General features: G+C 37.1%; 1 protein-coding gene across 1 annotated transcript; it reads right to left on the bottom strand.

The window, feature by feature from the left end:
• Positions 1-2,097: 2,097 nt before the first annotated feature.
• On the bottom strand, positions 2,098-25,668 carry LOC114149437 (protein FAM163B-like). Its single transcript, XM_028025287.1, has 3 exons — positions 24,521-25,668; positions 6,871-6,986; positions 2,098-5,355 (listed from the first exon to the last, which is right to left on the bottom strand). The coding sequence occupies exons 2-3, from the start codon at positions 6,961-6,963 to the stop codon at positions 4,915-4,917; spliced, it is 534 nt and encodes a 177-aa protein (XP_027881088.1). The 5' UTR covers positions 6,964-6,986; positions 24,521-25,668; the 3' UTR covers positions 2,098-4,914.
• Positions 25,669-26,678: the final 1,010 nt, after the last annotated feature.

The following is a 26,678-nucleotide window of genomic DNA, read 5'->3' as shown; positions in this document are numbered from 1 at the left end:
TGTACACAAATGAATACATCTTTAAACCATATCTAAACCGGCGGAAAAAAAATCTGCTAATGAGCCAAAAACCTGAAGGAGAGGTTTGAGGAGGCATGTTAGCAGTAAATAATAGCTTGAAAATATCTGCATTAAAGGGGATTTATCATAATCAGAATGTTTTTCTATGAATGCATCTGCTCTGTCATATAAATGCCATCAGAAAATGGTTGATTATGTCTCTGACTGGCTGACCTGGGTTGGATTTTTTCTGCTTCCAGCATCCATCTGTTGTGCGCTCAATGCTCTGTTCTATTTCTCATTCATGAGCTCTGACTCATCTTTCTAATAATTACATCCATTTCCGTTCTGAAATAGTTCCCCCTTTTTCTTTATATTGCATGATTACTCTCCCTCCTTCTCTGACTCATTTAGTTTATTGCCACAGTAAAGCATCCTGTTTGCATCTTTTCACTCATATTCTCTGAGTGACTATCATCTTCTCACCTCTGACAGATTTGTTTATCATCACCCTTAAGCCCCCCACACCCAGTTCTTGGTTCTCATCCTTGACATTCAAACATGTTTAGTGTCATAACTGTCTTCTTGTTGCCTCTGGGCTGGCTGCGTCTTCATGCAGACCTCATTGCTGTTGTGGAGTTTAAAACTTGGCAGGTGCTCCTGTTTTCTCATGATAATAATTTATGTCTTACCAAAATTAAAGAACCAGCCAAGAATGTTCCATTGGTCTTCTTCCAATAAATCTTTACCCAACATCCTTTGGAAAACACAGCAGTAGTTTTCTTGCAGTGAGCTGATAGTGTGAACAGATGTTGCTTTATTAGCTTCATGAAGAGAGATGATGACATTGATTTCTATTGTCTTCGGAGTTTTTCTTCTCACAAAGCTATGAAAATCAGTTAAAAACTATTCTTTTCTCTCACTGGCCCACAAGACAACAACCTTCTTTAGTCTTTATGCATTTAATATTTGTACAAGAAAATTGTGTAAGCTTTCCGCTAAACCTGCACACCTTCTTCTTGACCTTTTGTCAAGTTACAATCATAAACCTCTGCAAAATGGTGTAATCTTTCACCTTATATTTTTGAGAATCCAAGCACACTTGCACAAAATACAGAATTTTGGTCAAACTGTTTTATGATTTTGTTTCTGTATCCAACATGTGGAATTTTGGCAGCATTATTCTGCTGTTCTGGGAATACAAATTCACAAATACTAAATATCTAGCTACTGAAAACCAGTCATTAAATACAGTAGTGACACTGTTAAGTATTTTGATTTCTTAAAATATACTGGATAGCGAAAAAGGAAGAAGTGGTCTTAAAAAAGGAATGTTATTGGTCAGTTTTGTACTTAGTCAGCTGTCTTTTCAACAAAATCAGAGATGCAAACTTATCAAATAAAGCAAGTGTTATGTGACAAAAGTAAAAATGGTTTTTTTGCATGAGATTCATGGGAAGCTCCTTTTCACAATTCCAATCAGTGAATTTAATCTGTATGTAGTGATTCAATTATTAATAAATACTGCTATTAATAAATAATATAGGCTACATGAAAACTGCTCTCCTGACCTTTCTGCTTTTACTCAGTTTATTCCATGCACTTCCTTTTCATTTAGTATCTGTGGAAGCAAAAGTAAAAGCAAATATCTATATTAGAATCCTAACAACACACTCTGTGAATTAAAACAACAAGTCAAATACTTATAATTTTTTGGACCACTATATGAACTGATCTAAGCACATTTCGTATTGATCTCATTTTTACACATTAATTCATGCAAGACATGTGGTTGTACTGGCATTCAGATTAATTTTTCCCTCTAAAACCTTGAATTGATGTCAGACTAGTTGTAGTGTCATGTAAAATGTTCTCTTGCACATCCTAGGAAAATCTAAACTTTATGACAGCTAATTAATGACTAAAAATGCTTTTTTATGAACCAATTATTTTGGACCCAACGTAATCTGGGAATTAAATAAATCTACTCCTCGTAAATATTGCTATTAGCATATGCCAACTGCCCTAATCTTTTCAGCACATAAAATCAATGGATTAAAAATGAACAGCACAGCAACAAAACAAAAGAAGACAGAGCAATTTTAACACCATTTTATTAGCAACAATGTGTTTGTTAGTTATATATTAGAAACAGGGACAGAAACATGTCTGCTGCACTGTACTGAGTCTGAAAAAACAGCTGGATCATAAAATAATGCAACTAATGTAAATACCTGAACACAAATCACAATTTATTTTAATAAACACCTCTAATAATAGTAATCATAATAATAGTCCTCTTAATAATGTATTTCTCGCACACTTCTTTATGACACTACATTAGCTGTGCATCTGGCAAAAATTCAGCTTCAAAGATATAAACAATGAGAACTTGTGAGTCTGCATGTGTTCTGTGTGAACATGTTTAGCTATAGCTGTCTCTGTGAGGACCAGGGTGGGTGTCAGGCCTTGGTAGCATTTCACTGCTCCCAAGTTTCATACTTTTAAAGGGACATCAGAGGGTTTAAGATAAAAATTAAATTTCAACAAGTACAAATGTGTAGGCTTGGTGGTCAGCTGTGACAAATATGATCAAAATATAGAACAGGAGAGTGTGTTATGGCTGCGTTATGCCCTTGAACAGATTTATTTATGTGTTGTGACTTTTTGTAAAGTGCCTTACAAAAGTATTCATACTTCTTGAACTTTGTTCCATTTGTTATCTCACAACAATACATTTCAGATTATTTCAATGGGATTTTATATATGAAAGCAATACATCATTGTACAAATTTGTAAATTTCAACATTTACCCTGAATAAAAATATGAAGAGTGTGGCGTGTACTTGTATTCTTTGCCTCTGGAGCACCTTTGTGATAGCAGTAACAGAGATAGCAATAACATAAATTAAGAGATTATGTTATTGCTGATCCCTGTGCAACTAAAGCTATAAGGATTTTGGGGGGGTAGTTTTCCACATGTAGAGACTAAAAATAGGTGTGGACTTTGAATGGTCCACTTTAACGTGAATCTAGTTTGATCTAAACTATTTCATTGTACCTCTGGCTATTTGTTCTGGTTTGTTGTCCTGGTAGAAGCAAACCTCAAATCTCAAGCTTGATAATCAGGACCCCCTTGTATTTAGCTCTAACCTGTCTTACCAGCTTCATGTTGACATGTTGAATGGTGTTTTATGATATATTCTGCTTTAAACTTCTAAACAACTTTATCTCTGACTTGTCTGGTATGTTACTTGGTCTTCATGATATTTTTTTTCCATCATGAAAAATTTTGAAAAACACTAATGATTTCAAGCAGCAAAATTTATATTGAGATTCAAGTACTTACACATCATCTACATTTATTAAGAAGGTTGACATCTGCAGGCATTTGATTGCACTGGATTTTGTCTAGCGGTATCAGAATGAAGGAGGGTGAGTTCAAATGCAAGGACAAACTTTAGATTTTTGTTTGTAAAGCACATATATAATATAATAATTTTTCCCTCACACAGACGACTCTTTTGAAATCAAGCAGTGAATAATTTTCAGCCGTATGTCCTTGGACCATAAATTGCTCTTCCAGTTGAAAAATCAGCCCTTCGGCCAGTCCGGTCAGCCTTGTGAAGAAAATAAAAACAATCCAGAGCAGGAACTCTCGGAGTACCTCAGAGCAAGAGCACATTTTCTTCAGTCCACTGACTCGAGAGAGAGGGAGGGGAAAGAAACTGAAGTGTGGCCTATTAAATATTTATGCATGTGCCTTTAAGGGTGAATCTTTAGCCAAAGCATTCGGATATCAGTGGTCACATACAATACAAGATGTACGCTGCAAAGTCCACAAGCTAAAACTTCAGTAAAGAACAGAGATTACACTGAAAGTTAAATACCGCTCGTCTAACTTCTGTCTTACACTTTCTATCAGTAAGATAAACAATATTGTTAGGGTTTGTAATAATCTGCTTGGATGTGTCTCTCTGTGGCTCATGGTGTTCTCCCTTTTCACAATGAAATATTATTGCAACATGCCTCAGCTCCTGGTTCATTAAACATTTGGGTGACAGGTTGTGTTTGATTATAATGAACTGAAAAATTCTGGCATAACAACAGAACACGATACACGCTTATAGCCACAATGCATGTCCGTAAACTCACATTTACTTTCTGGATACAATGCAATAACACAGGCCACTTCTCCCGGTTAGAACATGAAGGTTCTCCTCTCGTCTTCAAGCGGGATAAACCCTCTGTGCTGTCTCAGAGAGACTATTAAAGTTGAGACGTGAAAGGATTTGAAAAATGAGAGGGAATTAAAATCTTCCGTGAGCCCTTAATGTCTTAAAATGTTACGTCCAAAGTTAAAACTATCAAAAACATCTGTGGGTGGTAGCTAAAAACATGAAAACACCCTCCTTCTCCTCCTCCCCTCTAATCTTTGTGGATAATATTTAAAAATCTCTATAATCTGTTGATGGAGGAACAAATAGATCATCCTTTCTTAATGGAGGGCACCAGATTTCTCCCAGTCATTTTTTTATTTGTAGCAGCTGTGTACAAGATAAAATCCCCCCTGAGCACATCATCATTTTGGTGTTGCAGTAATCTGCTACTGTTTCAGGCCAGGAAGTAGGGAAGTAGAGCAACACAAACTTTACCACTCAAAATAAAACAAAGCTTATTTCATTCATTGACATTTTAGAACACTTTTAAATACTTAGCACTGGACCATGAATAAGCTCATGGGCCTGAAAAGTGTAAAGGTGAGAGAGAAAAAAACTGTCCTGACTGTCTGACTGGCCATCAGAGTGGTCCAATCTGCAGGTGGCGACAGATAAAATGAGACTTAGCAAAACTCAAGTCCTGTCCAGTTGTGGTCGCACCAACTCACAGCAATGAACGTCCACCTTTGCTCAGCTAAACATCAGTGCTGATGCTGCAGCTGCGCGTAAACATTTCCCTCATGGTGACTGAGCGGGCCAGGTTTGGCTTACGATAGTTTGAAATGTTAACAGGCACTGGCAGGTCCAGATCTTGCTGCTGGACGCTGCGGTAGCTAACGCGTTCTCCACCATTCCTCAGTCCTTCTGGTTGGTGGTGGACCTGCTGCGGCGGAGGAGGCTGAAGGTAGAAAGGCAAATCATAGTGCGTGCACGATGGACAGAAGGTCTGCGAGCGTGTCAGTTTTCTAGCCAAAGGAGGGGTGGAGAAAATGGCAGGGCCATTGGGCATGGAGGAGGCGGCAGCCGTCGCCGCCACAATGTTGTGGTTCGAGTGAACCGGTGGGATGCGGGACGTGACAGCAAAGTCCGGCTCCTCCTCCTCCGACTCTGACTCCTCCTTCTTACAGCAATAATACTGGAGAGGGGAAAGAAAAGAAGGTTGAAGAGAGGAAGAGAAGGAAGAATGAGAGAAAATGTGAGGATGTTCAGGGGGTCTGAATATTTTTGAAAGAGTTAAATTATTTTTAAGGGCTTCTGTTTTATAGCTTCACATGTAATCTGAATAATGCAGCTTCCTTTGTGACAAACCCTTAAACAGTTATTAACCCTTAACCCTTAAAGTTATTTGCACTTTTTCAGATTTTTGCTGCCAGTACCTGGACTATAAAATTAAATTTTTTAATTTCTCTTATTTTCTGGCCAAAACCAGTTTTAAGATGTGATTTGGATATTGTGCTTAGACATTACTGTTGCCTATTTGGTTTATTGGTCATTGAAATTTGCTGAAATTATAACAGTAATCAACTGTTGACAAAAGATGAATATTTGGATTAGAGGCTTTAATTAGTCCGTTCAGACAAAAACTGAGGTGTGATGTCATTCTTAAACCCTGTTTGTTTCTTGTCTATCAGAAAATAGAAGCATGAGTCAATTAATACTTTGTCCTAAATGTGCAATATCATGAAATTTCCTAAAACTCAAACATTTCAGAATAAAAATGGCACTTGTTGCCACCTCGTTAAAATGGCCCAAGTGATAGACTAAAGTTGACGAGGATACATGTACTTGGACTGGAGGATTATGTTGTTTAGGACCTGTTCAGCTTTTCACTTTGGAAAAACATATTTGTAGACCTGTAATACACTCAGCATTTCCTTAGGCTACTTTCACAGACCTAGGAGGTTAAATTCTGAACCTTACCAAATACCTTTCTAAAATTTAGCAGCTACCTTTCTGGGAACTCAGAGGATACATTCCCAGAACTAACCAGGTCTGTTTTGACATATTGATCCATGACTTCATGTCTTCATGTCTACATTTACTAGTAAGAATAAAGATAGACTACAAGGCCTAAGTCATTCTGGAACCAGGTACCTTAATGGATCATTCAGAGACCTTACCATTTGTTTTCTAAGTTCTGGAAAAATAATCTTAAAGTATCAAATAAGTACCTGGTAAGTTTTGGTACATCATTTAAATTCTAGCTAAATAACCAACAAGTTGTAGGAAAGTTTCAGAAAAGTTATTGGAAAATTCTGAGAAACTTACAAAAACAGTTTTGTTGACTGTATATAGAGTAGGTTTGAAGAAAGTGACTGAAAAATACAGCTGAGACAGTTAATAGAAAAACATTCTGGAAATGTATTTAAGACATTTCCAGAAAAGTATTCAGCATAGTATCTGGTACTATACAGGAAGTTCCAAAACAATTGGAAAGCTCCATCAAAGTCCCAGTAAACTACCTTTTAAGTTCTGAAAAATAACCTCTAAATATGGGTAAAATACTTTGAAGGTTCTTTTAGAATTCAATTTCTTCCAGGAGAGTAATTATTAAGTTCTGAAAAGTAAAGAACTGGGTGTATTTTATAATACTACAACCAGGCATGATCATTTCACATGTTTATGAACAAATTGGTCAGTGCAGCCTCACCTGTAGCCTACAGTAGCACAATACTGCGATGATAAGGAGTAATATAACCGTAGCAAGAATTCCACCAGTGATGACCACTGTCCCGGCTGTCATTCGAATGGCTCTCCATCAACACCCTGCAAAGAGCAAGAAGAAGGAGGGAAATAAAGAGCAGAGAGGAAGAACGGTGAAGGGAGTGAAAGCAAAAAAAGAGGTGGAAACAGCAAACACTTCATCAGTACAGTAGTTTCATTAAGTAGATTATAACTGTGTGTCAGCTCAGTGGTGCTTATTGAATTATCCAGCAGCTAGGAGGCATGTAATGGAATCATCCTGAAAGTGTGGTTCATAATATAGACAGGATCTCGGAGCGGAACACAGTCTGCAAGGGAGGGGAAAATCAGCAATCAACTCCAGGACAGCTGTAAAAAATGAGACGTAGGCATGACAGCAGAGCAAAGAGGTAAATGGCGCAAAGGATGGATGAAAATAAACGGGGGTAGATGGAACAAAAGCAGACGGTGCATGAAAATGAAGAAGAGTAGGTGGGAGAGAGTGGGAGAAAAGACGGGGGGTTGACAAAGAGGAGCGTTTCACGGCTGACAGTAAAATGCTGTGGCAATGCAAACGTATAAAAATATAGAGGTAAAATGTATTCATGATCATCAAATCTTATGAAATGTGAGCATTTCTGTATCATTTATCATTTTACATATTCATGAGGTGTCGATGCTGCACTAACACGTGAAGTTTTTTCTTTTTTTTAAAATTACTGGTCTATTTATTGTCCTGCACATCTATTTCCACTTTGGCAGAGCAAAACACAACAGTAGAAAATGAGTTTATAGGTTTGATTACTTTCAAATGTCACTGAGTTTTTTTTAAAAAATGTTTGAACATGCTCCTTTATTTCTCTAACTTCACATCTACGAGGCATCATCCAAGTTATTCAGAATGTTGTGAATATTGGTGCAGAATGCCACTGTAAACATTAGAATTGCATCTAATTAATAATGTAGCTATGGTAACTGATTTTTTTTCTTGTAATTTTACCATCACTAGACCTACTGATATTTTTGTTGCTTATTAGAGTGGGTTAGGTGGTCGTGTATTCATTAGTAAGTGGGTTTGTGAGGATGGAGTTTGGGGTTTAGACATTTTCACTTCAAGCTGTCCACTGAATCAGCCAAGACACACGTCCCAAAAAAGTTTTAGACTGAACAGCATGCAATTATTAGCCTGAAGAAGAGATATGACTGATGTCCTCTTTCACTTCTTTGAAGCAAATTGTTCATAATCTGTTGCTTTTATTATATTCAAATGGAAGATATGCTGTCCTGCATGAAAAATATGCTTCCGTTGAACCTACTAAATATAGATTTGGTGATGAACATTTCACTTTTTAATTAACTGTGTACTTTATCACAAAGGATTTTTTTTATCTTTATTAAACCTTTATAGGAGACTCTTTGCACACACAGAAGTAATTAAAATTTGTGGCTTCAGTTCTCTTTCACATACTGCTCTCCCAGGATATTCTAACCTCTGGGAATGATCTGCAAAAAATAACTCTTTAAAATAAATTTACCTTTTATTGCAGTAGTATAATCTCAATTTTTTTTAACTCTATAATAATTCTCCTCAGTGTGTGTGATGGCAAGATAAAATTGGGTCCTCTGCCAAACTTGAATGTCACAGTTTTAGTTATTTAACATTTTCATTATTCAATAGACTCCCAGTTTGGACAAACTTAGATGACATTCTTGGAATAACTTCCAAATTAACAAGATCATCTGTCTATCTACCTTACTTGAATGTTATGTGCTCTTGCCTTTCCCATACTGATATGTGATGAAGAGAAATGTGCTTCTGTGCCACATCACATTTATACCCCAGAAACCAAAACATTATTGATAACTAATTCAAAATTCCAGGTCAGTCAAGTCAGTCAGCTTTATTTCAGGATAGCTAAGAGTACCAATTATTAAGGCAGATGTGACTTTGTGCAAAACATATAAATATTACCGAGGTTGGATTTTTTTTAACTGGAGAAATTCTCTCAAATTAAAGGTTATATATTTTTAAATATTTTCAGTAGTATTGTATGAATAAAATACACATTTGTTATTTTAAAATATTCATACATTAGCTTTACTGGGGCTATAAATGTGGAAAGTGCTGGAATTTAATTTATTAATATAATTTTTCTTTATCATCAGATTTTGGTTCTCTCACTGTTGTGTTTGTGATTTTTATCTGTGAAAGATAAGGTTTACTTATTTATTTGTATAACTTCCCATATTTTCTGGGTTTTTTTTAATTACATTCAAGTAACTGCAGCAGATAATATTATGCAAACCAATGCAGCTAAAAACTGATTTGGTTTCTATCTTTGGGTCGTTTCCACAACATGTCAGCTAATGAGATGTGTCATTCCGTCTACAAGTTTGATAACATGCTATTATGTCTGAAACTTGACAAATGTGGGCAGAGACCTTTTCTCTTTGTTGTATCTGAAAGTGTCACAGGACCACACCAACACATGGCATTCTGGATAATTGCCTGAAACCAAAAATAGGCCAGCAGGCTTGTTGCTAAGTCATGATTCAATAGCAAAAGTCATTATGAGCAAGCGGGAACACAGCACTGAAGTATGGGCATATGATGAAAAGACGAAACTTCACTATGAGCAAGACAAATAAAAAAGGGAGAATTCTGTGAAAAAAAATAATATTGTAGAGGTAACTTTCCTCCAGCTGCTACAAACACATCCCAGCATCTCACCTTGAATTTACTGGAGTGACTTCAAGTGAAAAGCATTTGCTATTCAGAGAACTATTCAATACCCTTGAAGCAACGCTAACCTATATCGAATGCATCAGTCGGTAACGTTCTTGAATTCTAAAACCGTTCTGCAGCGTGTCTCCTTAGAGACACCCTGTAAGGTTTAGAGGAACACAAATCATATTGCTCATCTACAAACAAAACACCGCTGCTCTTCTCTCAAGCTGTGATACAGCTGGACTCTAATCCAGTCTGCAGGTCACTCAGCCAACCAAACAAGAAGGAACAGCTTGAGCAGTGTGTTTTGGCCTCAGAGGTTTGTAATTAAAAGATGTGTAGAACTTTGTGTCAGCGAAAGAAAGCAGAAGATAAAGTTTTATCTCATTTTTGGAGCAAGTAAAGCATTAGTAAGAGCACCACAGGCAGGAGTCAAAAACATTTCATTTGAGAAACTGGTAAATTAAAAAAATAAGGAGCCATATGTTTCTTCTTAGGTAATAAAAATAATTAGCTACAGTGTGCAATACTTGTAAACATTAACAGAAACACACACAGCAAGGCTAAATGTTTTTTATGTTAACAAAGATCTTGCTAGCTCTGATAAGATTGCCATAAAGCCTAAACAGGTGTTTCCATTGATACTTGAGGAGGGTAAGATCATTTTCAGCATGCCATTTGTAAAATAAATGTAAATACAAACAAATTATTTTATTTTAATGTCTACTTCTTTCTCATTGTTTTGTTATGCTTTGAGGAATGAAGGTGAGTTATCATCAGACGCAAATGTCTTGGTTGTAGGACATTCTTATAAAATACATTCAGATATATTTTTTCTTCGTTTTGTGTTAAATACATCAAGCATTTTAAACACATACACTTAAGCCAAACTAAAATTACATAAGAAGTGGGACACAAAGTGTGGCTTAAGGGGTTAAAAAGTCCCTCAGAAAAACTAGAATATTAAATGAAAGCATCATCCCAGTATTAGAAATTGAATGTCACAAAGATTGATGCACTTCTAATTTGTATTTCTGCTCCACATTAGAAGATTTGGTCAGGATTAGGATCAAGCAAAATCAAATGCAAATCCTGAGTGGGGAGGACTTGTTCAGAAATCCAGAGGAACATATATGAGAGGGATCAAATGACACTCCTGGGTGTTGAGAGTGTGACTTTTATTTAGTTTTTTTTTTATTTTGCAGAGTTGAAGTCATTACCCTTATCCAAGCCAAACATTTTGATCAAAATAATTTTCCACTTTTTTCATGGTCTTAAAGTATCCATCCACTTTGGACATTTCAGAATTTAATTGGGATTTATAGGAGTTGAATAAAAAAATGCAAGTCACAATTTTTATGTATCTTTTTTCCTCAACTTCACAATCATGTTGTGCTTTCTGTTGGTCTACTAAATGAGATTCCATTTCTAGTAAATTACAACATAAACTTTATGGTTGTAATGTGACAAAATGTGGAAAGGTTTCTGGAGTAACCTCTGTTAACTGGAATTGTCTAAATGAGAAAAGTGGAAGAACAAAAGGTATGAGCCTATATACAATTTGGTTAAATATGTAATTCTGTCTAAATAGACACGCTGCCTCTCATGCAGGCTATATACCTATGGTATCAAAAAGGTTAAAAAAAACTAAGTAAAACAATTTTACGATCCTTTGCAAACAGAGACACAGACATTGCTTTAGTCACTGTAGAGGCTAGGCAGAGCTAGGCAGACAATCCATTGGGACTCCATTAATCAGATCAGCGTGTGAGAGATGTGTTGTGAGAAGGTGACAAACAGTGCTAATTGTTTGACCACACACACCCTCACACACAAGTCCTTCAGACTCCACTGTGAAACAGAGCCTTTGAAACCCGTCCACTCAGCTGCTTTTGCAGGGATTCGTCCACAGGAATGACAAGAGTTGGAAGCAGTAGAACGATAGCAGCGTGTAGACGCACACACAAAACACCCACAAACACCCACATGCTGTAATTTTAGTAGTAGCTAACATGCTCAGACAGCGAGCTTTAGAATAAATTTCCACACTTCGATGAAACATGGCAGGGATCACAGCAGAGGTCTTGCTCGGAATAATGGCTGTTGACAGGCTTTCAGTTCAGCGGTAGAGAAGTACACAGTAGGTGGTGGATTTGAGTCGCGCACAACAGACAGTAACATGTCTCTGGAACAATGGGAAGAACTCGGTTGCAATGGTGGATGTCAAAGAGCGAATTTGAACAACACAGATACACTAGAGTACACAATGATAAGAGTACACAATGCCACAGTGTATAGCCATAGAGTGCTCTTTAGGGAATTCAGCTCTCTACCAGTTCTTTCCAGTAACTTTAACTAGTGAGCCTGGGTCAGCTTCACTGCCAATATGAGAATCAGTGCAATGATGTTTGAATAATTGAATGATCTCATCACAGACGGCACCTTTCCCTTTAATAAAAGGTGCAGTCAGTCCCACTACAAAGTAACTAAAACTAAAAATGGTCACATATTCTAGCTAGTGAACTTCCTCTCAGAGAGGGTGCATAGACTGATACAGATTTAGAAGTTTGTTTAGCAAAAAAAAATTCAATCATCTCTTTTTGATATAACAATGCTTCTTGGAAATGGATCACATGTAACTGGAAAGTCTGTTTATTTCCATTTAAATGGTGCCATATCTGTACAGAAAAAAAAACATTTGGGTTGAGCTCTTGATAAATTTGCCAAATCGTTCCCTCCAAAGACCCAATGGCTTAGTTTGCAAATGGGTCTATTTTATTTAACTGGATGACTGAAGTTTGAAGTATTTGGAAATTAGCAACGTACTTGTTTAATAAACAAAAGTTTCAGCTCTGTGAGAGAACCGCAAACAACACTGACCGCCTGACTAGCCTGCCACCTCTCCCTCGTTTTGGTCACCATCTTGGTCACACACTGCTGTGGGATGCAATCCTAATCCTCAACAAACATTTATTGCAGTTCAGTCAATCAGGTTGAACTGGTTACTTTGACTTTAACAGCACTTCTATATCTATATGCAGTTTTATTGCAATGAGGCATTCAAAAAAAAAAAAATCAAAAACGTTTCTTTATTTTTTGTGCTATTTAAGTTACTTTCTAACCTACAACACGTTGGAACAGGCTGGCATTGACCATGATGTGAAAAACACTTAATACATGTTTGTGTAGATTTCAATTCTTCCTTTTGTGACACACTTTTAATATCTATCAGCAGTTGAAAGAGTGATGTCTGAATCAACAATGTATTTATTTCTAAATACCAGCAGCAGTTTTACTCTGGATGTTTTCAGTTCAGTAGTGGGAAATTCTTACACCATTTTTTTTTGCGGAGTTCATTGACCAAACATTCCAGGAAATCAGGAAATGGTTACCTCTGTCAGAGAGGAAGACGAGGACAGAAGAAGGACAACATTTCAGGGTAAGCTAGTTTGACCTGGAAAGCCTTGCAACATCCCTATATAAAACCAAATGTTTGGCCTGTGATTTGTGTGCAGTATGATATTTTACATGCACACGTCTGTCCTTACATTGATACTTTTTTGATAATAAATGCCTTCACTCTCTCTTAGTAAAAACTGCAGGCTCATGCACTAAACAGATTATGCTAAGATATTTCTGCAACCAGATTCTTTTGGTAGCTCACTGGAGCCTGAGACCACCTGTGGGTTTGCAGGTGCAGCAAAGATGAACAAAGGAAAGAACCTGCAGCTTAATGCCTCCTGTCACTTTTAACTTCTCTCTGACCATCATACTGGATTTCACGCTGAAATCCAGGAGTAAAAATCCATCAAGTAGCATTTGCCTAAAGTATTGTTAGGTTTTGCATCAGATGACATCTAGTGTTTTCTGCTTTGAATTAGATATGTTATTTCACATGCAATACTGACCCATGACTGCCTGCGATATTAACAATTATTTAAAGCAAAAGTGTTTATAAAATGACAAGGAAATTTTGGAACTGGAGTTGTTGTAAGAAGTTGGTATTTGTAAACTGGAACCTTTTGCTTTCTGACTGACCATAAAGCTGCTGAACATTAAGGCTTTCATCCGATTCTTCTGGCTCTGACTTAACGGGCCCTCTATGGCCTGTTGACCACCGGAGTCACAATTTGTCCTGGGAATCCTATCAGGATAAACATAAGTCGGCCTGAAAGTAAGCTCAAAGCCGCTGTTGCTGCACTCTTTCATTTCTTTTCTATCATAGATGTGTATACTGTTTTCTTTCTGTTGCTAGTAATAGATTTTAATCAGATTTTTTTCCCAAAGCAAATGTGTTTCACATGGTACTTCTGAACTACAGTTCAGAATACATCGTAGATGCAGGAAAGTAATTAGACACATGGGATTTTTACTAATCATTTTAGATAAGCAAATTAGTATATGAACCATTTTTCCAAAAGCAGTCGCTCCTGTTTCTACCCAATAGCCCAAGATCAAAAGGTGCTTACTTGTAACATACATCTTCTGCAATCAGGCAACACATCATGATGAAGTGTCTGCTCATGGGTAACTCAAAAAAAGAAAAACTTATTGGAAATTATATGGAATTTAGGTTAAGTATTTCAAAAAATAAAAACCTTCTAAAACTCTCCACAATGTAATCTTCTTTCTTACAGACTAAAGTAAAGATTAATTTAAGAGGCTGAAAAAGTCATCCTTTAGCCTTCACATATTGCTTTTCTCTACATCACGATGTCTGGCTGCACCAACCATGACTGTATAACTTGACTCTCACTTTCTGACTCACTCTGTCCTTGCATATTATTCCACCATCTTTCTGTGTCCCTGAACCCATCTCCAAGAATAATGACAACTCAGATGAAGACTGCCTGGGGTAAGTCCCTTCTAGCCCATCCCTCTGCTAAAACCAGCTTAACTCACTCCTCATGCTGACCTTGAATCAGGTACAAGTGAGAAACGGACGAAAGGAGAATAATTTGGGGTTGTAGCTGAAGAACAAGACGGTAGCTATAAATGTGTTTTTATCCTCCACATGTGTCCCATTATTGCCCAGGAAACATTTCTGTAATTAGTGCTCCTCTGCAAATGATATATCATAAAAATGGCTCTTGGCTTGCATGAATATAGCACTGAAAGGAGACCTGAGGGTCTCTTCATTTAATTATACAGCTCACTAAATGTCCCTCATCCATCTGAATGACCTTGCTGCTCTTCTTTACAAATTGCAGGCTGATTCAAGTCCAGTCTGCTTCTTTAACCTCAAATGTGCTGTGCATGGACTGAAGCAACAAACCATGACTGCCCTTTTTGGTGTCCGAAACATCCTTTAGTATGTGATAAATATCTGTTCTCTCTTTTCAGTTTAGTCCCACTTCCAGGACCACAAAGTATGGAAATCACATAAAGCTCACCAGAAAAACAACAAAATAACTTATTTTTAAAGTTTTAGGATCAACTATAAAATTTCAGAAAAATGTTTCAAATTTCTTGACAAAAAATATTGATTTAAACAGTCTCATTAAAATATGTTTAAATTTAAATGTGATTACATTTTCAAAAACGTGATGTGTTATGATTTATGTAGTCAATCCACATTAAATTTTAACAGTATATATGGACTTTAACTGGGACACACTTGATTTTGAACTTCCATTGTTGCTCTGGCTGAACGTTTAGCATTGTAAGTGGTTCGATCCAGGATGTGTGGGGTCTGCAGAGATCTTAGCTGACCTTTTCCTGACCCTAATGCCAGGTGATTTTTTCATGATGCCTGTTTTCACTAATGTTCTCTAACAATCCTCTAATACCTTTACAGAAGTGAAAATAGTATATTAAATATATTTACTATTGTGCTGACGTCTCAAGGAAATTGCCTGGATCTTAATTAGGGGCACAAGAGTAATTGGGGCTAAATACAAATGCATGTCTCAGATTTTAATATGAAAAACCTTTGAAAAATATACATCCCTTACTTTCTACTTCACAATTGTGAGCCACAATACTCTGACTTTGTGATTATAATATGATAAAATGTGAAAATGTTCAAGGTGTATGAATAGCTTTAAAATGGCCATGTACAGTATCCTCTGCAAAAATCTCCTATATTCACCAAATACTGTGGATGTCTAAGCCAACTTTGCCATGTTTAACAGGACATTGAAACAAGAGGTTTAAATTTAGGATATTTTATGAGTCACTCAACTCTTGCCATGTCTGTGTAGATCTAGCACAGTTAAAGCATATTCGCTCAATGTTAGGACATCTAAACAAAACACTTTTAAAAATCTCCAGTTTCCTTTTTACATTTTACATCAAACATATTGACTTTATAAACATTGACTGTCAGTCATGTTCTGTTATCCATCCATCCATCCATCCATTTTCTGTTCACCCTTGTCCCTAGTGGGGTCTGGAGGGTTGCTGGTGCCTATCTCCAGCTACGTTCCGGGCGAGAGGCGGGGTTCACCCTGGACAGGTTCTGTTATTCCAAATAATTAAAGGAAGAAAAAAAAAAGCTTTCAGTTTTGTAATCATCTCAAAATAATTCCATGTAATCACATTTTGTCAGTCTGATGCTGCACTTCCTGTTCCTCCCCCTCAGCTTCACAAAGCTCTACCCTCTGCTGTGCAAATAACACCATTGGTCTGAGGATGACAGGCTATAATCTTGGCACCACCAGGGGCTGCAGTGGGGTCTGAGATATTTCAGTTCTTTCAGTATCACAGAGAATTGAGGGTAGTCGCTGTTCTGCTGACTGACAGCATGCTTGTACTTTTGATTCATGAAGACAAAGTTCAGGATTTTTAGTCTCATATTTTTGCCCACAAGCTCAAAGGGACTGACTTTAAACCTATTTAGGGAAACGGCACAAAAACCAAAGCCTCTCAGTCAAGAATCCATCCATCCATTGTTTAAACCCGCTTATCCTTGCACGGTTGAGGTAAAGCAGGATCTGTAGCAGTGATTAGGACAGAGGTGGGGTAAACTCAAAAAGGTTGCCTGAAAAATTGTTGGAGTTTTTGTCTCCCTTAACGTCCTCCTCATAGTCTATGCTAGCTAAATGAACCTGGATCCTGAATCAGCCTTGCTTCTCTCTGTTCTAAAAGCCAACATGTCCCAGTTTACATTCTTTTAGCTATTTTAAACTTATGAATTAACAAACTTACTTCAATTTCATGTTTTCTTGTCTTTTCCATTCGAAAGACTGGCAGCTGTCAGATCATTCATAAAAATCCAATGATGGAATAACTTGAGGCTCAATAAAGATTAAACGGATGCTTCAGTTACATGTTATGTAAATTTTTTGGGGGGGTGTGATGAACATGATTTTCTAAAAGAAATAAACAACAGAAAATACTTTGGATTAGTATTCTTATCAGTCGATATAATCAACTTAAAATAAACTGCTCTGAAATGTGTTGGTTATTGTCACAATTGTTTTGCATCTACATCTTCCAGATCAATGTTATGATTCTAAGTGCTCCCACATGTGCACTGACTGTGCAGCCCTGTACAGCTCACACCGTGTGGATAACTTGGCTTCCTTTCTTAATCAAAAAGCAGGACAATCCTGCTAGCGATAGATTCAAGCTGCAAATGTCACTTTGAAGGACATCAATAAGACAGATTTCTCCAGTTAACAATGTAAATCTAAACTGGTTATCACTAAATAGTAGGATACAAAATGTATGATCTCTAAAACAATAAAATCCAATTAAAAAATTATAGCCAGTGCTGTTCTCTGATGTCTTACAGACCTCCTCCTGGTTTACAAGCCAAATCTGCTCCTTATGAGAGATTCAGAGAATGAACTACTAGCTGTATCATTTATAGTTGCTACATGGAAACAAAGGGTAAAAGCGCTGAACACTGACAAAACAAATCATGTTTTTGACACTTACTAATAGATTAGTACATCACTATCTATATCTATATATCTATATACAACTGTTATCTACATACAACAATTGTATATAGATACCGTCTTTCACTCGCACTGCTCAAGCTAAATCACTGCCTTCCACTAAATGCAACTCTTTACTGTTCTTTTGTAAGGCAACATGCTGCTAAATTCAATTTGAGTCAATGTCAACAAAGCACTTGCTCTTTTCAGGAGAGAATTTTTGCATTTTACGCCCCACAGGTCATTTCAAATTTGGTCACATACTGTAAACCGTTTGCTATGGTCTATAAAAACATGCATATGAAAAGATGTCAACGTTTCAAACAAAAGTTTGTAGTGAACAGTAAGAGTACACCCACATCTGTCAGTGCTGGCTTTGTCTTGTGAGTGTGGATGAAACAAGTACTATGATATGAAAATCTATTTTTTTCTAGCATTGTCAGACTTGTGAGCTGATGTGAAGCTGAAATAATGTGCAGTCCAATATTTTTGCAAGACTCTTTTGGAAAACTGAAATAAGTTTCCTGAACTGCCCAAATGGCATTTTCATGACAATTTCAACTAAATAGAACAAATTATTTTCAATCTTTTAATAAGAAAGGAACATATCTACTTAGCTAGTTGTTTCTAATTGGGGAGAAGGCTGAAAATGAGGCAGGATGATTTTGCAGTTTCACACATTGGTTCTCTTTACCTCAAGGACATGCAACCTGATCACAATGCCCTCATAATGGATGTGTCGTTTGATATTTCATCTAAATGTATGTATGTACCAAAATGACAGCATGTAAGGGAAATCTGCATGAACATACCTTTACATCCGCAAGCAAAAAATGCAGTGAAACTAGAAGTAGTGTACTGTAGGCCAAGACACATGACTATTAAATCATGTGGATGAAAAGATGTACAGTGTGAATACAAAAAAAGAAAATATCTATTAAAATGATCAGTTTTAATATTTTTATTTTAGCTCAGATTACGTCACAAATCCTCTGTAGCATTGCTTTGGGCTGGCTTTTCTTTTCTGTGGTCTAACATGACAAAACTCCAGCTTCCATTTGATATTCTGACTAAAGGTAAAGATGCTGCCAAACTATTTCTTATGTTGTCACCTGCTTGTCAAAAAGTGTGCAGAAAAGAGGCTTGAAACATGAAGAAATTATGCAGCTCTTGGTAAAACATTCGGCGATATCACATATAAGCATGTGTATCTTTTGGAATTGTGTAAAATTGGAGGCATATTGGAATGAAAGATGTGGAATCTACAGGACACTATGTAAGGATGAAGTAAGGTAATTTTGTGTCAAAGTAAATTTTTATTATTTATTATTTGAACATTTATAAAACTTTAGTGCCCCCTAGTTGTCAAATATTTAGGGGAATTAATTAATGAAAACAGGTAAAATGATAAATGGCCTTTATTTGTGTAGCTCTTTATCAAGTCCAAGGCCTCCAAAGCTCTTCACACAACACACACTGATTGTAGCAAGTTACTTTGTAGCCACAGCTGCCCTGGTGCAGTTTGACAAAAGCAAGGCTGCCATGCACTGGTGCCACCAGGGCCTCTGACCAACAACAGAAGGCAAGACGGGTGAAGTGTCTTGCTCAAAGACACAACAACTGAGACAAATGGAACAAAAGGTTTCAACCGGCAACCTACTGATATCTGTACTGATAAAGTTTCAACTCAATTCTGGGTGCTGAAAAGTCAGAACAGCTCCTTAGTAGCACTGACATACATTCTAATTAATTCAGTAAATAAATATTTGGCCACTTGGGGACGCTGATGGAACTAAGTTCAGATCATAAGGAAAAATACACAAAAGGAGACGCTATATTAACACTAGCATCTGGTAATGCTAGTGTTAAAGCAGGGGAATATCAAAAGCAGCACTTTAGAAACATGACCATACTTTCTTTCCACAAAATGGATGCCATTCCTTCACATTTAGACACATGTACAATGTTTCTCTTTGTGCAAACATATACAAAATTGAATAAGATGTGAAAATTAGTTTCTAAAAACTTACTTAATTCTACACAGTTTGTTAGATTTAAATTGAATTTAAAATGTTGTTTCAAGGCATCATCCAGTCATAGGGAGTTAATTTGCCTTTTAGTTTAATGATTAAAGCCACATTTCACATAAAGCCAGAATGTGACTTTGTCAGAATATGCATTTGACATTGACTATGCATGCAAAAAGCAGACATAGTTTCCTATTAACCTGTGCATGCATGCAGCTGCATGCTCCAATCCTGAGATAAAACCGGATGCATGTTTGTCTGTGATTAAGAATAGTTGATGCACTATTCATATTACAGAACATGAAACCAACAAAAAGAAAAGTAAGAAACCTTTAAAAAAGGATAAATTAACAGAACGGATATGGAACATGGTGAAAAAAAGATTGAATCAGAAGACAAAAATGGACGGAGAAAATTTAAAAATAGAAATGTTTTGGGAGTGTTTTCAAAATCTGTTGATTGCTTGGCTGTTGCAACTAATGGTCAGCGCTCCAGAGGCGGCATGAGCAACAGTATGAGCTGATCTTCAGTTTCTATGACTACAGTTCTATTACCGACTGACATTTTGCCATTACAGTTTCAGGTTTTGAGTGGGTGGTTTATGCTTTTAAAGTAGTTTTATTTGCACCAACTTTCCCCAGCTTGCTCTAAGCTGATAAATAAAAAGATTCATGTGCAAACGGCGAAGAGGGACAAAAATGAATCATGAGCTAAACAGAGAAGTTTATGAATTACTGTTTTTTTTTTTTTTTTTTTTATGAAGACCACCTGGGCATCTGGGTATTTTGTTTAGTATTTTATTCTAATTACATTTCTCTCCAAAAAGGGACCATGCTGACATTTGCAACTTTTATGTTTCAGATTTAAAGCTATAAACCGTGGGCTCTGTTGATAAGCCTTGGAAAAAATGATTTGGACCATGAAATTAATAATGAGAATACCCTTAGGCTTTTTCAAAATGAATGTGGTGTTATTCAATTAAAAGTGTAAACTTAGCCTGAGTAATATATTATCTCACTTTAGTATTTATTATGTAATATGGACATATGTGCACAAAAAACAGTATAAAGATAAACCATGTACATTAGTCTTGTGATTTCAGTTAATATTCATTGTCAGATTTCAGAGGGTTAAGGGATGTTTTCAAAACAAAGAAGCTCTGGTTTCAGTCGATTTCAGTTTCACATCATAATGTAATATAGCTACAATTTGGATTATGTATTTATAATACGCAAAATTGATGGAAACATATTTTGTTATTTTTTGATTATGCGAAATTCTGCATGCTGCAAATGTTGAAATGTGTAAAAAAGGTTTTGATGAATTATTAAGGCTTTAAGATTTCATCCTGACAACATTTAATAAGACTAGATCATTTAAAGCAAATGGTTATTTTTAAATCAAAATTGTATTTTTACTCAAATTTAACAAAGAACTAAGATAACTAAATAAATTACAGCAGACAAGCACAGCAAAGAGGCAATGGAAGAAACTCAAGAGGGATGAAGGGAAACAGCCTGTTTTTCCACGCCCTCTGACCAAATGCTCTCCATCCCCACCTCCCTTTGGAGTAAACATCAGATTTTTTTCCTTTTTTTTTAACAATCACTCAGTGGGATGAGGTCAGGCAACCAATAGATTCTCTGCACAGACATGCTCGTGTGCTGGTCACTTCTGGGGGTCTGAGCACATCCGTCTGTGCACAACTGATGAGTGAGCACGTCAGGGTGTAGCTGCGAGGGGGGAAAGCGTGGTGCTGAGGGGGTGGAGTGAAGAGATGGGTGGTGGTGAAGGGGAAGAGGGGGAGGAGGAGCGGGTGGTGACTGTTTGACATGATCAGTGAGCAGACATGTTCCCTTCCCCCCAGTTTCAATCTATCCTCTCCACTCTCCCAACAAGGAGTACCAAGAGTGCGTTTTTAACCCAGTTAGGTTAAAATAATTACAAAAATCTGAATATGTTACCCACTAATTTAAATTTTTTTTTAGCACTTTTAAAACCTTCCTTATTCTCCTCCACATCCCTTCCTGATGTTTTCTCATCACCCATCTGTCTTGGAAATGTGTTTTTCCTCCTTCTGTTTGTCCTTCAGCTTCCCTCTCTCCCTCTTCTCATTTTTTTCTGTCCTGGTAAACAGACTGGAAGCTGGTAGAATAGCAGGTAGATGCACCACATCTTCAAGTCAGGCTCCAAGGAAAAATCAAGACTGTCTATAACAGAAATATGTTATAGACATAACATAACAGGCCTCTTGGGAGATTTATCTCCCAAGAGGCCTGGGGTGACCTGAGAATCATTGAGAGAGTCACCATGGGAACACAAACCCCTCCTTGCCTTTTATAGTTCTTTGGTCATCTAATCCATACATACATACATAGTAGAGCAGTAGACTTTCACCATTATTAATGAGAAACATGTTATGATTCATCGACCTTTCATTCTACAAAAAAATTTCAAATGATGCATCATCAAATTAAAGATTGTAAAGCCAAAAGCGCATCAACTAGGTAGTGGTGAGTCATTGCATTTGACAACCACTTTCATTACCACAGATCGAAAGTATTTTTCTAAAGTGATTTGAGTTCTGAGAACGTAAATCATGGTTAATATTTTCTCAGACAGTGATAACTGAAAACAGACCGTGGGGTCAAGGCTGGCTACCATATGCCTCTAATATAGGTTAAACATAAATAGAGGTGGATTTCCTTGAGGCAATGGATATATTTTGCCCCTGCTTTGTTCTATTATTTGTTGGTTAGTCACAACATGCAAGATGACAACGTTTTTAGGAGTGTGGGTGTCATTAATACATTTTCAGTCTACGAAAAAATGTAATTACAATGAATGTAAGCCTGCCGTTGTGACATGGTTGTCGGTTTTACGTTCAGGTATAATCTTAAAATACCTTAAATAGGTAAAATAGTTGACAATGTCGTAACACATAGTCAGAGCAAACATTTACAATAATTATGCTCCCCTATGGATATACATCTTCAATCAACTGTTTGTTCATGCTGATAAATTCAAAGTAAAAATGCTGTGATATTCATGCTGCACCAGTAATCGGTGGCATTAACATCAACGCATAAATGTTTCTCGTCAAACCCCCAGCTGGTTGCAGCAGACAGCTGCTCTTACTGAGCCAAGTTCTGCAGGAGGTTTCTTCCTCTGAAGGGAGAGTTCTCCTCTCCACTTATGCTACATGCACGCCCAGTGACGGACGGCTGCAAAGTCAAAACGCAATGGAATTGACTGTGTCCTGTCACTGCATGCTGGTTCTGGGAGAGATTGCTCCAAAGTCAGTGACTTGATGCAACCATCTGGGCTTCCTTAGACAGAAAACTTTTCACCAGTGGAAATAATTATCTAAACTCGAATGCTGTTGGAACATATGTAACTTATTTTGAGCTTAAATTGGTGCTATATAAATACATTCAATTGGATTGAAAATTCAGATAAGGAAGATATGGAGCCTTCCTAAAGCAATGCTTAAAGATATTTTAAAACAATTCTCTCAAAACAGCTGCAGCTCATGTCTGATTTGACTCTGTTGATCCTTTTCTTTCGGTCTATTATTTTTTCAGCTTGAAAACAGTCAGGACAAACAAACAAAAACAGCTGCATCATTGTTGTGGTTTCTATCACTGAAAGTGATCATGTGTCTGAGCAAACCGGGCTACTATCTTATCTTTAATCTCTGGATTTCTTTCCTTTTCACTAGTTTTCTAAAATATCAGCAAGGACTCTGTTTGCATGTAGATGTGAGGTGCATATGAAGCACAAATTATTAGTTTTGGAAAATATTGCTAAGGGTACAGATTATATCAATGCCCTCAGTAAAATTAATATTTAAAATACCATATTACAATGATTGTAATATCTTTTTAATGGCTGTCACATGGATCATAAACTATCACATAAGGCATAAGAAGAACGCATGTTACTAGTGCCACTGTGCATCACTTCAGTTGAAGGCCATCACATACTTCAGTGCATTCTGCTGACGGGTGTTGAAGCTGAACAGCTTCCTGAACCTCAGCAGCAGCTTATTTTTGCATAACACCGCACACGGTCCCTGTTGTTTAAATGTTATTGATAAAAAAGTGGCCTATTTTACTTAATTATTATTTTAAAGCATTAAAATTTGACTTGTGTAACTTCCTCTAACAGTTAGCTGTACTGCAACACAAATTCTAGCCTTTGTATAATTATAAACAGAATCAAAGGATTTTATTTCAGTGGTTCTGTTTTGCTTTCTGTTGATTTTGTTGGCTTAGATTGTGAAAAGCAGATTTGTTTCTGCTTCATTTTTTAAGTGTGAAGTTTAGATTGAGTGGCTATATCCCACCATCATCACAAGAGGAGATAGAGCCAAAGAAAATATTTGTTTGAATTTTAGAAATATCTTAAAGTGTAAACTGCATCTCAGCCTTTAGAAATTTGCTTGTTGCCTGACATATCATCTGGTCAGTCTCTGCGCTATGTATCAAAAATGTTTCCAATACACTCAGTAGGTGATGGATTGCATCCTGTACTAACCCCCTCCCTCTAAACCTATGCTGTGATTTTACCAACATTTACAGAACTGTTTCTCTCTCTCTTTTTTTTTTAATTTGAGCGACATTAATGCTTCTTGATATGCATTCTTGCCCTGTCTGACTAAAAATACCTTCAGCTGAACAACTTGGATTGCAACCGTTCCTAACAGTTGGTGACAGAAGTTCTGGCTCACAAGCCATGCGGTTTTGTCAGCGTGTGGCATGCCTGGCCAGGCAGCAAGTGCTTCATGGAGAGCGCAGAAACCTGTCCCTTGCCTTTATGCTCACTCTCCCATCTGTTTATATCTTTGGTTTGGGCCTATATATTCACTGACATTGCTCATGGTTTCAGTAGACCGTTTGAAAACACTCAAAAAGACAAGTAAGTGGTTCTATCCATGGTGCTGAACTCTCTACCTATCTATGCATGCATGGTTACCTTCAGAGATAAGATGAATTCTTTGGGTCACATCCAGGGCAGTTTTCTCTCCTAGTTGACTTCAGTTATTCAAACAAAAAATCTGAGCAATGGCCAAAAAAAAAAAAAAAAAAATCAATTGGAAGAATAGGAAGAGAATGCAAAATCTTTGTTTTGCTTTTGAAAGAGTTTCAACTCTGAACTGAAAGCAAACATAACCCTCAACAGGGCCCAATCCTCTCTGACTGTCATTCATTAATAAAAAAAAAAATCCAGACAAAAGATGCAAAGGTCCAGGCTTATTTCCTTAATCGTTTCCAGTAGACCAGCTTCCTTCACACTCTCTTGAGATGAAAACTATTTTTTTCTTTTATTTGGCTCAATTCCAGACAAGAGTATACGAAAAAAAATATAGGAGCAAAATCAAAAAGGTTTCAAATGTAAAAAAAAAAAAAAAAGAAAGAAAAGAAAGCGAACCGGTTTCCGGTGATAACGACGTTATCAGCGCACGAGTCCATCAACCGCTCGGCTAGAGTTGTTGTAACAGTGCAGACTGATCTGCAGAAAAATATAACACTCCTACGCAAACATCCTCCTGATCAGCAGCACCAGTAGCCTGGGCAACATGTGCGCTGGAGAAACAGCATGGGAGAAGGGGAGGAATTTCGCCATTTCTTCCCCAACGACCACTTTCGAGCAGCGTCCTAGAAGGTCGAGGTCAGATTTTTGTAGTAGCGTCGCTCCAGGTTGCGCCTCTAGCCCCGCTTAGATCCCGCTCTCTTTTTTTCTTTTCTTCTCTGGATCTCCTCCGGCTTCCTTCCCAGTGTTTTATCCTCTTACCGCATGTGCGCTATCCGGCTTTTTTTTAAATTATTATTTTTAAAAAAGCTTTTGTTGTGGAAAAGCAAACGTCTGCAACTGGATAGTTCTCCGAGAATAACGGCGTCTGTTTATGCACGGTTGATGTTATTTCCGCGTTGGCCAATTAATTGCCGATTCTTGCAGAGTGACGTCTGATTCTGCGTAGAGACGAAAAAAAAGCTGCGCTTTAAATCAAGGGGAGGTTGGCCACAGTGCCTGAACGGAAAGTCAGTGTAGTAAATGCAGCCAGTAGTGCTTACGGTCTGGGCTGAGGCTACAGTGACGTGGAAAAAAAAAATACATCCATACCTCTTGAACTTTTTTACTATTGCAAACAGACACTTTAATGTATTTTATTGCGATTTTATGTGATAGACCAACTGGAAATGAAAGGAAATTGAAACCTATTTTTTTGTTTTATTCATAGGGATAAATGAAATGTCACGTGTATTTTTGTGATTCCTTTAAAATCGCCTCGTTGGAAACAGAGAAAAGCGTTATTAAATGTCATGCTGATTTTGAATTTATGTAAACATTTGTGCAGCATTGCATACCTGCAATTATTGAATAGGAACCATAAAACTCCAAATCTTTGTCCTCCAAACAGGATTATTATTTTTTTCTTTGTGACCATAATCAATTATTTGAGGACAGCCAAATCCATATTAATAATTAAAAGAATTACACCTGACCACAGAGCGTTCAGCCAAGTCACAATGACAAACTGGCCTTTTCATCAGGAACAAAACCTTAATCAAGCTCCATTAGGAAGATGGACACATTGTCCCTTGAAGGATCATTTTTCTCCCTGTACCTTCTTCTGTCACTTGTCCTTTTGCTCCCTTTGCCTCCTGACTATAAGGTCCAGTTTCAGTTATCTCACTGCTGAAATCTGTTCCATCCCTTTTTTTTCCAGCCACTCTTTCCTAAAACCTCTTTACTCATCTTTTTTTCTAATTATCCAATCCAACTTACAACTGCTTGGGTCTCATATCCAGATCAGGCTCGGAGCAGTTTGAGGCACTGCTGAGGGCAGTGGTATGAGTTTTTATTGCATTCATTATTCAGACTGAAAGAAGTGGAGATTAGAGCACTTTGAGAGTGTGCGGTGTTGAAATATTTATATTAGCAGAGAATGAGATGGTTGAATTGGCTGTGTGTGTGTGTGGGCATGTGGGCGTGTGGGTGTGTGTGTGTGTGAGGGGAGGGTGAATTCTGCTTTTATGTGTTTTTGTGCTTTTCATAGACTTCCACAAATGCAACAAGGAAACAGGGTGATGTGAGCTAGAGAGGAGATCTGATCACTATAAAGACCACA

The sequence above is a fragment of the Xiphophorus couchianus genome, chromosome 8 (assembly GCF_001444195.1).
Source record: "Xiphophorus couchianus chromosome 8, X_couchianus-1.0, whole genome shotgun sequence".
In the NCBI taxonomy this organism is placed as follows: domain Eukaryota; kingdom Metazoa; phylum Chordata; class Actinopteri; order Cyprinodontiformes; family Poeciliidae; genus Xiphophorus; species Xiphophorus couchianus.
The sequence above is the reverse complement of the archived record's forward strand: the minus strand, read 5'-3'. Positions and strand labels throughout refer to the sequence as shown.